This window comes from Lotus japonicus, chromosome 5 (assembly GCF_012489685.1).
Source record: "Lotus japonicus ecotype B-129 chromosome 5, LjGifu_v1.2".
In the NCBI taxonomy this organism is placed as follows: Eukaryota; Viridiplantae; Streptophyta; class Magnoliopsida; order Fabales; family Fabaceae; genus Lotus; species Lotus japonicus.
Genome location: NC_080045.1, coordinates 11,327,381 through 11,342,915, shown reverse-complemented (window position 1 = coordinate 11,342,915; position 15,535 = coordinate 11,327,381). Strand labels below are relative to the sequence as shown.

General features: G+C 39.2%; 2 protein-coding genes across 2 annotated transcripts; one reads left to right on the top strand and one right to left on the bottom strand.

The window, feature by feature from the left end:
* Positions 1–1,894: 1,894 nt before the first annotated feature.
* LOC130717410 (UPF0051 protein ABCI8, chloroplastic) lies at positions 1,895–6,114 on the bottom strand. Its single transcript, XM_057567629.1, has 2 exons — positions 4,605–6,114; positions 1,895–2,338 (listed from the first exon to the last, which is right to left on the bottom strand). Exons 1-2 carry the CDS (start codon positions 6,003–6,005, stop codon positions 2,120–2,122), a joined length of 1,620 nt encoding a protein of 539 aa, XP_057423612.1. The 5' UTR covers positions 6,006–6,114; the 3' UTR covers positions 1,895–2,119.
* Positions 6,115–12,954: 6,840 nt separating this feature from the next.
* Positions 12,955–13,705, top strand: LOC130718538 (uncharacterized). Its single transcript, XM_057569139.1, has one exon. The coding sequence runs from the start codon at positions 13,045–13,047 to the stop codon at positions 13,408–13,410; it is 366 nt and encodes a 121-aa protein (XP_057425122.1). The 5' UTR covers positions 12,955–13,044; the 3' UTR covers positions 13,411–13,705.
* The last annotated feature ends 1,830 nt before the right edge of the window (positions 13,706–15,535 follow it).

Here is a 15,535-nt window from a genome sequence, read left to right as displayed (position 1 = left end):
CGCCCTTGCTTAAAGGTATAAGAAAGGTACAAGGAATGATCTCCATAGGTAGAACCGGTACCAAATTCGAATCTGGAAATTGCACAATCAACTGAAACCCTAGAATCAAATTGTGATTCTAGTTCATAGATTTATTGAAGAAACAGAGGATTACAGAGAATTGGGGAAAAACCCAAACGTATGCAAGAAGCTAGAGAAGAAATGGAACTTGGTCACCACTGACCAAAACTGGTTACCACTAACCAGAACCCAAAGTTATTCCTAACTTCCCAAAAACTGAACCAACTAGCAATTACAAGTGTATTTATACTACTAAGAAACTAACTACAGCTGTCATAACGAACCTTGGGAGAACCACACCACAAAAGCTAGCTGTTGTAATTGGAGAGTCCAAGGTCTTATAAATCCCACATTATAATCTCATACTTCCAATGTGGGACTCAAGTCTCATACCTTGCAATTAGGCATGGCAGTGGGGCCCGAACCCACGGGTACCCGACCCGACCCGACCCGGTTTGACGGGTGAAACCCGAGTTGACTGGGTTCGGGTTTTACCCGATTATAAAACCTATGTTCGGGTTCGGGTTTGGGTTTGGTTAAACCCGCACCCGAACCCTACCCGAAACCCGATTATATGCCTCAATTTACATAAATAGCTTTATATATATATATTAGTTAGGAAATGAGAACAGGTTTTTATGAATCAAGGGTGGGAAATGAGAACAATTACTTATTAGCTTTTTTTCTTTTCCAAAATGGAGTTTATTGAGCTGTACATATTGGTTAAAAAAATAAATTGTACATGTTCTCAACGGGTTTCGGGTTCGGGTGTGGAAACCCGAAACCCATCGGGTGCGGGTGTGGGTGTGGGCGTGTACCCGAAACTTGTTTGGGTTCGGGTTCGGGTTTGGGTTTGTCATTTCGGGTTCGGGTTTGGGCAGGGTGAAACCCGCACCCGACCCTACCCGATGCCATGCCTACTTGCAATGGGGTCCTAACATCCCACCACGCTCCGCAGCCCCGGCGCCCACGCGGGCTGGCTGTGCACTAGCCCCACAACTAGTCCCGGGCGAACACTGCAATGCCGGCGTCACCACCCGCGCCGCTCGTTTGCAGCTCAGGGACATGGTGGAAGGCTCTGAGACCAGTGGTAGAACTGGTACCAAATTCGAATATGGAAATTGCACAATCAACTGAAACCCTAGAATCAAATTGTGATTCTATTTCATAGATTTATTGAAGAAACAGAGGATTACAGATAATTGGGGAAAAACCCAAACGTATGCAAGAAGCTAGAGAAGAAATGGAACTTGGTCACCACTGACCAAAACTGGTTACCACTAACCAGAACCCAAAGTTATTCCTAACTTCCCAAAAACTGAACCAACTAACAATTACAAGTGTATTTATACTATTAAGTAACTAACTACAACTGTCATAACTAACTGAAGTTAGTTATGCCAGTTTAACTAGTAACTGACAGCTAGCAGAAGTTGTGCTAGTCAGCTTTCTTATTCCTCTTCCTCTCATAAACCTTGACAATTGGAGGTTTATATGAAGGGGAAGACTTATCAAATGTTGATGGCCAACTTCATCAGTTCTAGGGGTATGTCACACCATCAAATTTCAGGGATTTACATAAAGCTAGATGACATTTATGTTGCCAATACAACTTTATTTGGTTGTTTCCGCAGTGATGACTGCACTGAAGCACTGGAGGAGTTAGAACAAGGATTATGCCTGATAACCTAGGGAAGTAAACAAGTTGCTGGCAGAATCTAGGTGAACAAGCTAAATGTTGGCCTTTGCGCAGGACCACCACAAAATAGATTGCCATATATAGCAGATTAATAAAGAAAGAAGGAACCTGACTCAGAAAAACTAAGAGGATAAATGAAGAGAAAATCCAGAGTGAAACGACAACATACAAAATTATGGTGTTACAGATATATTAAGGTTTAAAAACTCATAAAACATGTTTCATGGAACTTTGCGATACAGCTCAAGGCAAAATCTATATACATTGTGTACATATCTTTCCTAATATACATCATGTAGGACTTCCATATCCTTCCTAATAGCCCGAGCAAATTCCAAAAAGAGATGCCAACCAAGCTGTTTAGCCTACTGATCCCTCAAGCTTCAAGCTCATGAGTTGGTTCACCTCAGAACCAAATTCATCAGGAAGTTCATTAAAGACATCACGGCAAAATCCAGAAATCATAGCAGCCATTGCTTTTTCATAGTCTATTCCCCTTTGTTGAAAGTAAAATAATTGATCTTCACCAATTTTGGACGTACTAGCTTCATGTTCAATTCTTGCGGTTGGATTTTTCACCTACAAAACAAGTACAATGTCATGAGCTTTTGTATCATGGTAAGTGTCTGGACATTACAGACAAGGAAGAAAGGAGGAAAATCAAGAAAAGGAAAAAAGGGAAGTCCTGGGAGTTAAGTCAGACAGAAAAACTGCACATAATGCTTTTTAAAAGACAAAGAGCTAACTACATATCGTTGATGAACTCTGATGTTTCAAGCAACATAATACCACAACCATTAAAGCTACACCTAAGGAAATAAAGACCAAATCCTATCTTAAAATCCTGACATTGTGTTTGTCTAAATCATTTTTAGGAAGGGATGTATTTATAGAGGGGAATTAACATGAATTATGATAAAATATCTTGTATGAATATTAGATTCATAGAGTTTAAATAATGACGGCAATTTGGGGGGAAGGGGGGTCGATTTTTTAATTAAACCAAGGAATTTGAAATAACAGCTGAGAGAATTTGAAAAAATCTATTTATCGCACACAGACGTCTCTCCATTTAAGCACTTCTGTCACTCGGGCTCCTCTTTCTCACAATTGGATCTTACGTGAGCTCTTCTCTCTGGAGCTCCCTCTCCATAGTTCTCTTCTACTCTCCTTTCCCCATCAAGGTAAATTTTCTTTTCCTCACTATTCTTCAATCTCTCCCTCTCATGGCTTCATGATTCTATTTTTCTATTTCTCGTTGGTTCTATAGTGATGTTTGTGGATTTGATTTTTCTCTTCTCGAATTTCTGAATAAATGTAAGCATTCCAATTGAAACTGTGATTGTTTAATACATATGAGTTGATGAGTACAACCTGTTCATTGATATGTTATGCTGAGTAGAGTAAAAGTTATTTAAAAGTTCCATAGTAACATAGTTCTTATTTCTGAACATTACAGATAATAACTGCACTCCAGTTTTTGTTAGTTATCTCTAGGCGATGCAAATTAAATATTTGTGTAAGGTGAAAGCTTTAGCAGGTTGTTGTTCGTGGTGTACTTTTGGCTGAATTTTATGGTTTTGATAAAGATAGGAAGCTAAACTATAGACAGCTAATACTAAAGAATCTTCTGTGCATGAATGAACTAAAGGTTCTAATTACAGTGCTGCATGACAATGTCTACCCCCCTCCCCCCCCCTCCCATTATGGCTGCACCTCTCTGCTGTTGCAACTAAGTTGCCTCCCTAGAAGCCCTTGTCTCTGATATCTATTTGAGAAACATAGAGAATGAGAGATGCGGATATAAAACCAGAATCCCTTTTCTGTAGTTTTTTATTAACAAAAAATAGTTTCTTACTGCATTTATTTTACTCAGGTCATCTAAGTACTGGTTCAAATATTGTACTTGTAGGAGTTATTGCTCAAGACACAGTCATTAGATTTCCTAGCATTTAAGTTTTCTTAAACTCAAAAACTCTTCATCTAAACACAAGAAGAGTTTTGACCTCCTTCAAACAAAATTAAGAGCAAACTCCTAAACGTTATGTATTAAAATGTTTCTGTTTAGCCATAGGTGTCAAGAAAATGGGAAGATGAAAAACAGAAGTTAAACACTATCAGCATGTTTGGATGTACGTCGGACACACTCCAAAACAGTTAGTTGAGAAGTTATATACTGTAACTTATGAATAAACATGATTTTGGGATCTGAACATGGGTTGAAGACGTGCAACCAAACTTACACTAACAATTTCTAGAGTTCTTCCAATATCACTTTTAACTAGACCACATGTTTTAGCTGAACAAGTACTGATATTCTGTAATAGAATATCCATGAAGTTAATAGTTCTTAAATCTTAGCCACATATTAGGCATCCGCTACTGTCAAAATAAATGCCTTTCTCACCATTCAAAATTATGCTTTATAAACAGATGTGTGATTTAGGTTTGTATATGACTCCTTCAAATTAACCCTTTCTTATTTGGTTCAGGAAGGGAGGGCATAACAACTTTACTTTTATTGCCCTTACTTTTAAAATATAATTTTGAGCTTAAAAACATGAGAAACGGCATTTTAGTCTAACGAATGAATTTTCCTTCAAATCTCCTTCAAGTCACTCCACTATTGGAGGGGAGGCAAAATTGAGTCAGGAGGAATTTTGGCTCCCTGCCTCCCTCCACTCCCTTCTCCAAATTTTTTTCATTATTTTTACTTTTGTATTCTTAGCCCTTAAGGGTGTATGTTACGACTTACGAGCAACTAAGAAAGGCACGAACAACAGAAATCTGAAACTAAACAGGGAGAGGGAGAACAAACAAAACAGCAAAAAAGAAAAGATGCTACCTGAATGTAAGGATAGGTATTGGCAGCTGCTTTATCACCAATGAGCATTGAATCACACTGAGATTTGTTCTGAGCATTCTCCGCCTTAGGCTGAACCTGAACAAGCCCTCTATAACAGTTCCTGGAATTCCCAACCGATATACCCTTGGATATAATCCTGCTCCTGGTATTCTTCCCCTTGTGTATCATCTTGGTCCCGGTATCCGCCTGCTGATAATTATTCGTCAAGGCAACAGAGTAAAACTCCCCCACACTCCCATCCCCTTCCAAAACAACACTCGGGTACTTCCAAGTAATCGCGGAACCCGTCTCCACCTGCGTCCACGATATCCTCGACCCCGCCCCAGCACACAACCCTCTCTTGGTCACAAAATTGTACACCCCACCCTTCCCTTCCTCATCCCCAGCATACCAATTCTGCACAGTGGAGTACTTAATCTCAGCACCTTCCCCACAATACAGCTCCACAACCGCCGCATGAAGCTGGTTCCTATCATAAGAAGGCGCAGTGCAACCTTCCAAATACTCCACAGAACTCCGATCATCCGCCACAATCAAAGTCCTCTCAAACTGCCCTGTCTCCAACGCGTTGATCCTGAAGTAAGTTGAAATCTGCATAGGGCAAACAGTGTCCTTCGGAATGTAACAAAACGACCCATCACTGAAAACCGCCGCGTTCAACGCCGCATAGTAGTTATCCTCCGCCGGCACCACTTTCCCTAACGACTTCCTAACCAAATCAGGGTACTCCTTGATAGCATCAGAGATTGAACAGAAAATCACCCCTGCTTTCTCCAGCGTTTTTCTATGGGTGGTGGCGATGGAGACGCTGTCAAGGACAGCGTCCACGGCGACGTTGGCCAACCGATTCTGCTCGTTGAGCGGAACCCCGAGCTTATCGAAGTACCGGAGAAGCTCAGGGTCAGCCTCATCGAGCGAATTCAACGAGGGTTTCTTCTTGGGTGCGGAGTAGTAGCAGATGTTCTGCAAATCGATGGTGGGGTAGGTGTTGTCAGACCATTGAGGCTCTTTCATGGCGAGAAATTTCTCCAGTGCCTTCAATCGGAACTCGAGCATCCAATCGGGTTCTTGTTTGAGAGTGGAGATCAATCGGATTGTTTCCATGGAGAGACCCTTGGGGATGGAGAAGGAGTCGATGTCGATGGTGAAGCCGAATTTCTTGTCGTAGTCGCGGTTGCGGAGGATCTCGCGGATTTTGTCGTCGGAGGAGGTGGGTGAGGCGGTGGTAGAGGCGTCGGCGCGGACTCGGAGGAGGGGTTTGTGGTGGTGGCGGGGGGAGGAGATTGGGAGGTTTGGGTGGAGGTGGGGTTTGCGGAGGTTGAGGTCGCGAGTGGGTTGAGGAGGTAAGGGGGAGACGCCGTGGCTCAGAAGGGAAGCCATGGATGAGGGTTGAGAGAAACCAGAAGAAGATGAAGATGAAGATGAAGATGAAGATGAGGGAATTTCCAATTTGTTCTCTTTTGGAAAACAAAAAAAAAAATCGGGAATTTTGTGGCGGCTGAAAGATGCAACTAACTCAACGTGGAGTGTGTACCACACGAACCCGCTGGGGACCATGAAACCATGACCGCAGTTTACTGAGCCAGAGTCACCAGTAACCACAGTTCATGGAGTGATATTTGTGTATAATTTAGATTTAGATTATAAACAAATTATATAATTAAAATGTATATAGAAAATATTATGAGTTTTAATCAATTGAGAATAAATTTACAATCTACAGTGCTTAAAATGTTTTAATTTAAAATTAGAGACTAAATTTAAATTGATGGTACTATTTTATTTTTAGTGGCTTCTAGGGTGAAAGAGCGTGTTAGCTCGTTCACTCATTAAAGAGCAAAATGACATACTATCATTCGTGTGTTTGCTCCATTTGTGGTGATTTCTCATTGGACCTTTATCATCTACATGTTTGAACTATTGTGCTACAAGTTTCATAATCTTCCTCACAAGTGATGCTAAATGTTCTTTCATAAATTTTATCATGCACTCCTCTGATCTTAAGTCCACCACCACGTTGACGTGGCGCACGTCCACAACAAGAACGCATCTCCACCAGTTCTTAAGTCTGCCTCTATCACGTCAGTGGAAGAAACCGCTGAGTTAGAGCCACAGACGGCGCCAATGTTCTGATCTAAGGTCTATAAAGAGATATGAAGTGTCCTTATCAAACCCTAACAGAGCATGAAGTATATAAAATGATGTAAGAATAAGAGAATAATCTTGTTAATTGTCAAAAAGGTACCTAGTATAAGGTGAGGACCCCCCTTTTATAGTGGGTATGGTCCTTATCTAGAATATTCTTGGATTTGGGCCTCACAACCAAGACCCAAATCCCAATACAAATAGGACAAATACATATAAGACAAGTACAAATAAGACAAAATAGGCTTGGTACCACATCTTCATCGTGTATCCGGTTACCGTCTTTATGGTCGCCATGTCGGTTGTCCTTTTTCCTGGCGGGCCACCTTGATGTCGAGCGGGGTTATGGGCTTCTAATAGCCCGCCCGGTCTAACAAGCAAACAAAAAAGCCAGAACAAGGCCAAAAGAAACTAGAAAACCACTTTTTTTGTCAATACCAGAAAACCACCTAAAAAACAACCCACAACAGCCCAAACAAGCCCAATACAAAACCAAGTAGCCCACCCCAAAACCATAAAAAAAAACGGCACACTCATGACAATGCCAACAAACTTGACATTGAAAGCAAACTAGACAGTTCTCATGATAGTATCCAACAATGAGAACAAGCATGAAGCCACAATTAAAAAACCATGACTCATGTTACCATAACAAAAACGTGACTCCCCCCCCCCCTAAATTCCACAAATCGAACCTGCTGCTAACAGATGAAGTCCCAGCACCAGTATAGTTCTTGCAGACAAATTACTGGATGAGAGATCCACTCAAATAAGGAGCAACTCAATCCACTCGATTTGTTTTTAATCTAGTGCCACGACCTCCATTGTCTTTGTGTTTAGTTTGCCTTTGAAATCTGATAATATTTGTTTCAGAAACAATGGGCAAATTGCTTCAAAGAAAAAAGGAAATATACCTCAAAGACTAGAGACCATTGAACATTATATTTAACCATAGTGATTAACTTAATCGATGATGTACATACTAAAAAACCGCATATCACATTTCCTACTTTTGGAAACTAAATCCAAACATTTACTCGTTCATTGGCAAATTTGGCTATTCACTCTAATACCCTGCTTCAAAACTAAAACAGAGCGTACACTAAAATCGTCTCAGTGCAAGAAAACAAAAAAAATAAAACTAAAACAGGGCACAATTGCAAAGCGTAAAACAGGGCACAATTGCAAAGCGTACACCAAATCGTCTCAGTGCAAGAAAAACATGCATACCAAAGTACTTTAACAATGTTGATTCTCTGCACCGCCTGTGCCTCTGCATATGCCTCTGGCACGCCCCCTTCTACATTTAGGCCAAGAAAATAATTGTTGGCGATCTGGATAGCAATCATAATCATTGCGGCACAAGCTATAGCAACGACGCTCATTGAGAACCGCCTGAGCTGTGAAAGGTTTTGGGTAAGGTTCCGGGCGTAGATGAGCCAGCATTCAATGAGAGCCACACTCGTGGACATCGCACCCATGGGTCGATTATAGTGTATTCCATAGATTACTACAAAAGTGATGAACACCACGCACTTCACGATTCCAACCGAGTTCAACACCAAAAATGAGCCCCCTAATCCAAATTCCTCGGCCCCATACATGTAAGATAATGTGATCGCCATCAAAAATATAGAACTGAGCAAAGAATGTGCCGAGGGGGATTCGAACCCAGGCTCTGTAAGTGGCAAAACCAACACTTAACCAATTGAGCTACATAGAGAATTGTTATATTTAGCAACACAATTTTATTTATATCATTTACCCTCCTCTAAACCTATACTCATATCTTCTTCCCACTTAGGGTTGAAGAAGTTTTTCCCTTTTATCCCTTTGTGATGTTTCCTGCTGCTGCTCTTTTCTCTTACAAAGCTTGGTTAAACTTCATCATGTCCCAGTAACAAAAATTTAAAATCACCATGAATCAAATGAGGCATGAAACTGTTTAGAATTCATGAATAAGTTCAGAAAATAGTAAAGAAAGGAGAATAGAAACATCACCCTTGAGAACAACCCTCAATCAATCCAATCTCAACAAGCCAATCCAAGACACCACCAAGACCACAAACGCCACTCCAAGCCAGCCAACACCTTAAACCCTCAAACAATAGAGCTACCTTCAAAACTCATACTCAAAGCCCCTGCCATGATTTCTGAAACATCATGACCCATACCACCATGCTATGAAGCCATCCTCAAAAATCCCCAATTTTTCCCTATCAAACAATCAGAAAGGAAAAGAAGATGAAAGAAGACTAAATTACCTTTCAAAAAAAACTAGAGACTAAATTTGAATTTATGGTATGATTTTGTTTTTTGTGGCTTCTAGGGTGAAAGAGCGTGCTAGCTCATTCACTCATTAAAGAGCAAAATGACCTAGTATCATTTGTGTGTTTGCTTCATTTGTGGTGATTCCTCATCAGACCATTATCATCTACATGTGTTGAACTATTGTGCTACAAGTTTCATAATCTTCCTCACAAATGACGCTCTTTCATAAATTTTACTATGCCCTCCTCTGATCTCCGTGTGGTGGTTGTGTTGAATGTCCTGGATGCAATGGAGATGTCTACAACGTAGTACATAGAGGAATGGTGGTGGGTGCTTGCAAAAGGTACTCTGACATTCAAGTCAGCTTATTGGTAATATAGAGAATTCGACAGTCTAAAAAGAACCAAGAATTTAAATAACGAGTAGTACTTGAGTAAAAGAACAACCAAACCGATATTAATAGACACAATGGTCATAGTTTCTATGACTTGAGATCTATAGAAAGCCTTGGTGAAGGTCTTTTGAGACCTTGGAGTGTTTTATTAAATGTGTCGGAACGATCCGTTTAACCTTTTTTTTGTCTTGACCAAGGTATCCCCACAGCCGATAGCCGTGGGACTAATCCCTCGCCCCACGGTCAGCGCACTAAGCGGTAGGGAGCTGACCAAGGAGTTTTTTCTATTCGCAAGAGTTGGGATTCGAACCACCAGCCACTTGCTTAAAAAATGAAGTGTTGAACCACTACACCAACCCACTTGGTTACGATCCGTTTAACCTATGCTAGGGTGAGATGTGTTTTAGTTTAGTCATCTCAGCTAATTAACTTACTTAATGCTCATTTGGTTGTAAAAGATTTAGGCTGATGGAAATGTTATTGAACTTTATAATTATTGGGGTCGGTCAGTTTTATAAATACGATGATTAATGAGATTTTTTAAAGATATTACTTGATTATCCAAAATATTGACATTTGCGGCCATTTACACAGTCACACATGCACCTAGAGGTGTGTTTAAGATAGAACTAAGTTTCATGTGAAAGGCATCATCCTAGATGAGTATTGACTTTCTTATACATAAATACACGCGACTATTTATTTTGTTTGAGCACAAGTTTGACATGAAAAACTGAAAGCATTCTATGTCGATCAACTTTGTGCAAAAACAACGTGGTTGTCATCCTGCCTTAAACCGCCCCTACTTTTCTACTAATTACCTAACAACTTGTCACAACAAATATTGTTGCCCTACATAATCTACCCATCCAATTCGCATACCAATCACAGCTAACACCCAACAAACTCACTTTAAAAGTAGTTTTAATTTGATGATTAGTTAATTCTGCATCAAATCAAGCAAGACTTCACCTTAAAGAATAGTATGATTTATTTGATAAACTTAGGAACTTAATTAGACTATTTATTAATTTTATATATACCTATATTTTTTTTAACTCAATTTTATATATACCTATATGCTGAAAATATTTTTATATACCTACTTTGAAATAATTTCTTTTCAAAATACCTTTTAGGGGTGAACCTAATATGCACCAATTTTAGGTGGTGTAATTTTACACCACCTACTTTGACTGGGTATAACAGGTCAACACATTATTTTTTTAAAGAAAAAATATCATTAAAAATTTGCTATGTATTAAATTTCTTTAAAAAAAGATGTCTTAACATATTATAGTAGGTTAAAAAAAGTGATCTAAAATTAGACCACCTTAAAAGTGATCCACATTAGGGATCACCACCTTTTAGACATCTTTCTAAATACAGTAACTAACAAGTAACAAGCCCAAACATTAATTGGGACATCTCAATTGTTCTTAGATCTGCAAACGCAAACCAGAAAAGACGGCTTTGTTATTATTTGCGCATTCAATTTTACTTTCCAATAAATAGATCTCAAGAGTAATAGAGGAGTTGGATCAGGTTTTGAGGTGTAGGTTTTTTTTATTTGGTGGTTTACAACCAATGACAAATACGTTGAGTATGTGAAGTGTAGTTTTTTTTTGTTATAAATGGAAGATGTGTGAAGTGTAGTTTTTTTTTTTTGAACGTGTGAAGTGTAGTTTAAAATAGGGTGTCTTTGACTCTTTGTCAAATAATTTAAAGAACCAAGTTATCCGGTGATAACTCGGGAAAAGAGTTTTGATATAAAAAAAATGAAAGATAAGTGCGATAAATTAGGAAAAGCAAGTAACAATGTAATAAAAGAAGCATATACTTAAGAAGGCATTCTAAATCTAAAAAGAAAGTTGGAAGGAACTCCTTTACATACTCTATGTGTAGTTGTGTGTGTATATGAGCGAGGTTGGGCATTTAAGAGTGTGAGTATCAAATATTTAACTTTTGTTCTAAATTGTTGGCCTATTTATAGTACTTACATACATCCAAACTTGAAAACTAATCCTGCGCACAAGACTTAATATGAAAGACATTGTCTAATTTAAACCGTTTCTTCAACATGCCTTCTCAAACTTGTTTCCTTGAGTCTTTTGATCCCTACATCGAGCTAATTCCTTCATTCCCACGACCAGTAATTGCCACTAGGGGTGAGCATCAGGTGGGTCGGTTCGGGTTCGGGTGAACAGTGCCAGTTTAAACGGGTGGAAATCTCCATTTTTCTGAATCGATTCCGACCGTTGTCATCATCGATTTCGTCGGGTTCGGGTGGCAAGGGTTATCGGGCGGTTCGGGTGGGTTGGGGCGGGTGGTTAACCAGAAAAAAAAAAAAAGCAAGGGAGTCGGCGATGGAGATTTGCTGGCCTCTTGAATCTGAAATTGAAGCAAATTGGAACGGTGATGGACGATTGAATGATGATGGAGATGAACAGCCGAGAAAGCATGGCGCGGTGGCGTGGTGGGGATTGGGGCGGAGGTGGCTTGTTAAATGTAAATCTGGAACAGTGATGGAAGATTGTGAGGAGAGAAAGGGAAAGGGAGCTTCGATTTGTTGGGGGTTGAGGAAAATGGTGGATGAAACTTGAGAGTAGGTGGCGGCCGCAACCACATGCTGAGGAAGAAGGTAAAAGATGAATCTAGGGTTTTCAGAATTAGGGTTAATAAATAATAATAATTCTTTATAGCTTTTTTTTTTGCATTTTAGCTAAGATCAGATATTTATTCTTTACTGGGCTCGGGTGATTTATGCCTGGGTCATGATTGTTGGGCCTCAATCAAACAAAAAATGAACACATAGTACAGTTCTGATCAAATAAAAAAAACACTTCGGGTTGGGCCGGGTTCCGAGGGATTTTATTTTCCCACCAGGACCCGACCGTGTAAACCCGCGTGGACTCATCTTCTCCCACCTGCGAGTCTTGTCACCCGACCCGGTCCGCCCGTATTCTATTTTTTTGACTCGGTTTTTTCCGGGCCGGGTCGAATTTGGCTCGTTGCTCAGCCCTAATTGCCACCACATGGATGTGTGGTATTCGTGCATGAAAGTTACGCATCATGGGATTGTGTGTGGTATGGATCGTGGAACTTCTTGAACTTGTCCTCAAGTTCATGTTGCTTCGACCCCAATCCATTCACTAACCGATTTTCCTAACCCCCTCCTTGGACTTAGGATAATTCGTCCACGTATTGAGACTTCCTGTATCAAGCTTGTCTTGACATTCCAAACCTTTCACACTTGATTTGGATCGACTTAGACTTTTCCTTGAAGCTTCTTCATGACTTAATCATTTTTATGACTCTTTTCTACGTGTGAGATAAAGAGAAAATTTTGATTTTTAAGAGGTGTTTAGAGTGTTAATTTGCATTCTATGAACATAACTCTTAGTTTGTTCAACCTGTTAGAAAATTCAGCAACTTCTAGGATTAAAAAAATGGTCGATATCTCTCAAAATACATCATCATTTTGACTGCATTCCTGGTGGGTCTATATATAGACAAGGGTCCCAACTCCCAACCCCAAACACCAATAATTTCTCATCCAACCCTCACCATCTGATCATAGCAGGAAACAGTGTGCTTTTCCCCACCACAATGTTTCTCTGGCTCTCTAAGTTCTACCATTCACACCTCACGATCACATGGCCTCTAGTAATCTATGCCGCCACATGGGTTACCTTACTCACCTTAACGGTGGCGGTGGCTTCATTCTCCCCGGAGGTGGCTTTTGTCTCCGCCATATCACCCTCCTCTTCATTCTCTCAGAAGTGCAGCAAAAGTGAGAGTGATGGGTCATTTATTAGAGTTCCTTTGGACAATCCAAGTGAGACGCTGTGTCTCCCTGCTCAACTTTTCGCCATGTCCAGCATTGATATCATCGTTCCACCCGTGTTTTCGGCGCTGATGGTAGCTGCTTCTGCTTGTGTGGTTCGAGCTGTGGGCTTGTTGGAACATGATTAGACCACTTTATGAGATATAAGCTATGTTTGGCATGCCATTTCAGCTAGCTTATAGTTTATTTGACTAGCTTAAAGCTTATTTGACTAGCTTAAAAGCTCTTCAAAAGTGTTTGGTGAATGAGCTTATTTTAGTAGCTTAAAGCTTTAAGCTATAAGCTATCTCAGGTAGCTTATAGCTTAAAGCTTATAGCTTATTAAATTTATTCTCATTTTTATCCTTATTATTTTATTAAAATTCTACCATTACCCTTATATATTTATAAAAACACTAAACTTATTTTCCCCTCACACTTACATATGCAGTTTCCGCCACCATTCCCGCCACACCGCTGCGCACCACAAGTATTATAAATATTATATTAATAAAAATAAATATTATATTTTTAAGATGATATATAACTGTAGCTAATAAAAATATTTAAAGTGATAATAATTTTAATATTAATATCATATTGGTATTAATGTGAAAATAAAGTAATGTTAAATATAAAAATAATTGTACAAGTATGTCCTTTTATGTCATTTTACAATTTCAGCTTGTTTAACAGCTAGTTCTACCAAACACTTTTGTTTCAATCACGTAGCTTTTCAGCTTTCAGCTAACTTATCAGCTTTCAGCAATCAGCTAGCTTATAAGCTTTCAGCTAGCTTTTCAGCTTTCAGCTAGCTTATCAGCTAAACATGCCAAACATAGCCATAATTTCAACATGACTTGGTATTCATATTTGAATAAAATTTAGGCTTAATTGAACTTTTGTTACCCAACTTTGCCCTTCTTGTGAAAATTGTCCCCCAACTATGAAATTAGCAAAAACCGTCCTGAAAGTTTACACCCCACCGTTGTCTTCCTGCAAAAATCGTCCTAAAAAATGACGGTTTTTGCAAAAATCGTCCCCCAAAATGACGGTTTATGCTAATTTCGTAGTTGGGAGACAATTTTCACATGAAAGACACTTGTAATGTAAGACCAAAAGTGCACAGACCTGCAATTCAAGGCAGGACAGTAGGACACTACCTGCAATTCAATGCAAGAAGGTGAGTAGGGGCACAAACCTGCAAGTCTTGAGTCTGTCATATACGACACAATCACATGCTCCTCTCAACTCTCAAGAGGGATATTGGCATCGTAAATATGTCAATGTACTTCTCACATTCAAATCATTTAATTTGCCAGAGGTTTTTTCTTGTAAGTTTTTTAATATTTAAAAATATTGATGATTTTCCTCCACGCTTCTACTTAGGAGTGGGCCTATGCTAACCTCCCCAACATGATAGTGATGTCTTACCCAGCAGTCATGATGTGTTTTCTCTAGTTCAACCATTTTTGTAAAAAAAAATATATTGATGACTTTTTCTAATTTCCGCCTTATTTGTAGGGTGGACTAAGGAAAAAAATTTATTCACATGTGAACAAATTTGGGGGCTGAGAAACATATGGGAAGGTTGTTAATTTGTTTTTTCTTTTAACTTTGAAACTTGTCACCTTGTTAAAGAAATATGATGCAATTACAAGCTGAAATGTTTTGGAGAAAGCCAATTTTGGATAGTTAACCTTAATCATTTCAGTTTGATGGGTGATGGGGGATTTTAGGGGAGGTTTGGTCTGACACTCTGACTTAGAAATTATTAAAGAAAAATTAAATTAAATTTCTGTGCAAATTAATATTGATCAAGAATGCACTCCAAATCTTTTTCCTTCTTTTTATGATCTCATGGTTTTGTAAACCCAACTAATACACACTAGTGTTCACGTTTTGTACATATACTGTGTTTAGAAAGGAACTATTTAATTTCATGGATTGGCTTGTACTAGAACAGTAGAACTGCACTTTTTATAGAAACACACCATTGTCCTTGTGTTTAGTTTTGCCTTTGAAATATGGGAGGTCAAAAGTGACATGCATTTCTTTTGCAAACAATGGGCAGACCTGCGGATTTGTTCCAACATGCACATTAGCGTTGCGACGGTTAAAAATCATTGCTAAAAAAAAATGTGTGTGTCGGAAGTGTGTCACCCAAATATGTATGTTCACCTATCATTACTCATCTCATAACTAAATTGATAGTTTGATCATTTTGAACTAATCAAAACCAGATTGAACTACCTCAACCTGTTTATTCAGCAG

What these genes read in the sequence shown, in the direction of transcription:
- LOC130717410 (XM_057567629.1), bottom strand. Translation starts at nt 6,005, where the DNA reads ATGGCTTCCCTTCTGAGCCACGGCGTCTCCCCCTTACCTCCTCAACCC. An exon ending in ATACCTATCCTTACATTCAG is followed by an intron (nt 2,339 to 4,604) that starts GTAGCATCTTTT and finishes CTTGTTTTGTAG; the next exon opens with GTGAAAAATCCAACCGCAAG.
- LOC130718538 (XM_057569139.1), top strand. Translation starts at nt 13,045, where the DNA reads ATGTTTCTCTGGCTCTCTAAGTTCTACCATTCACACCTCACGATCACA.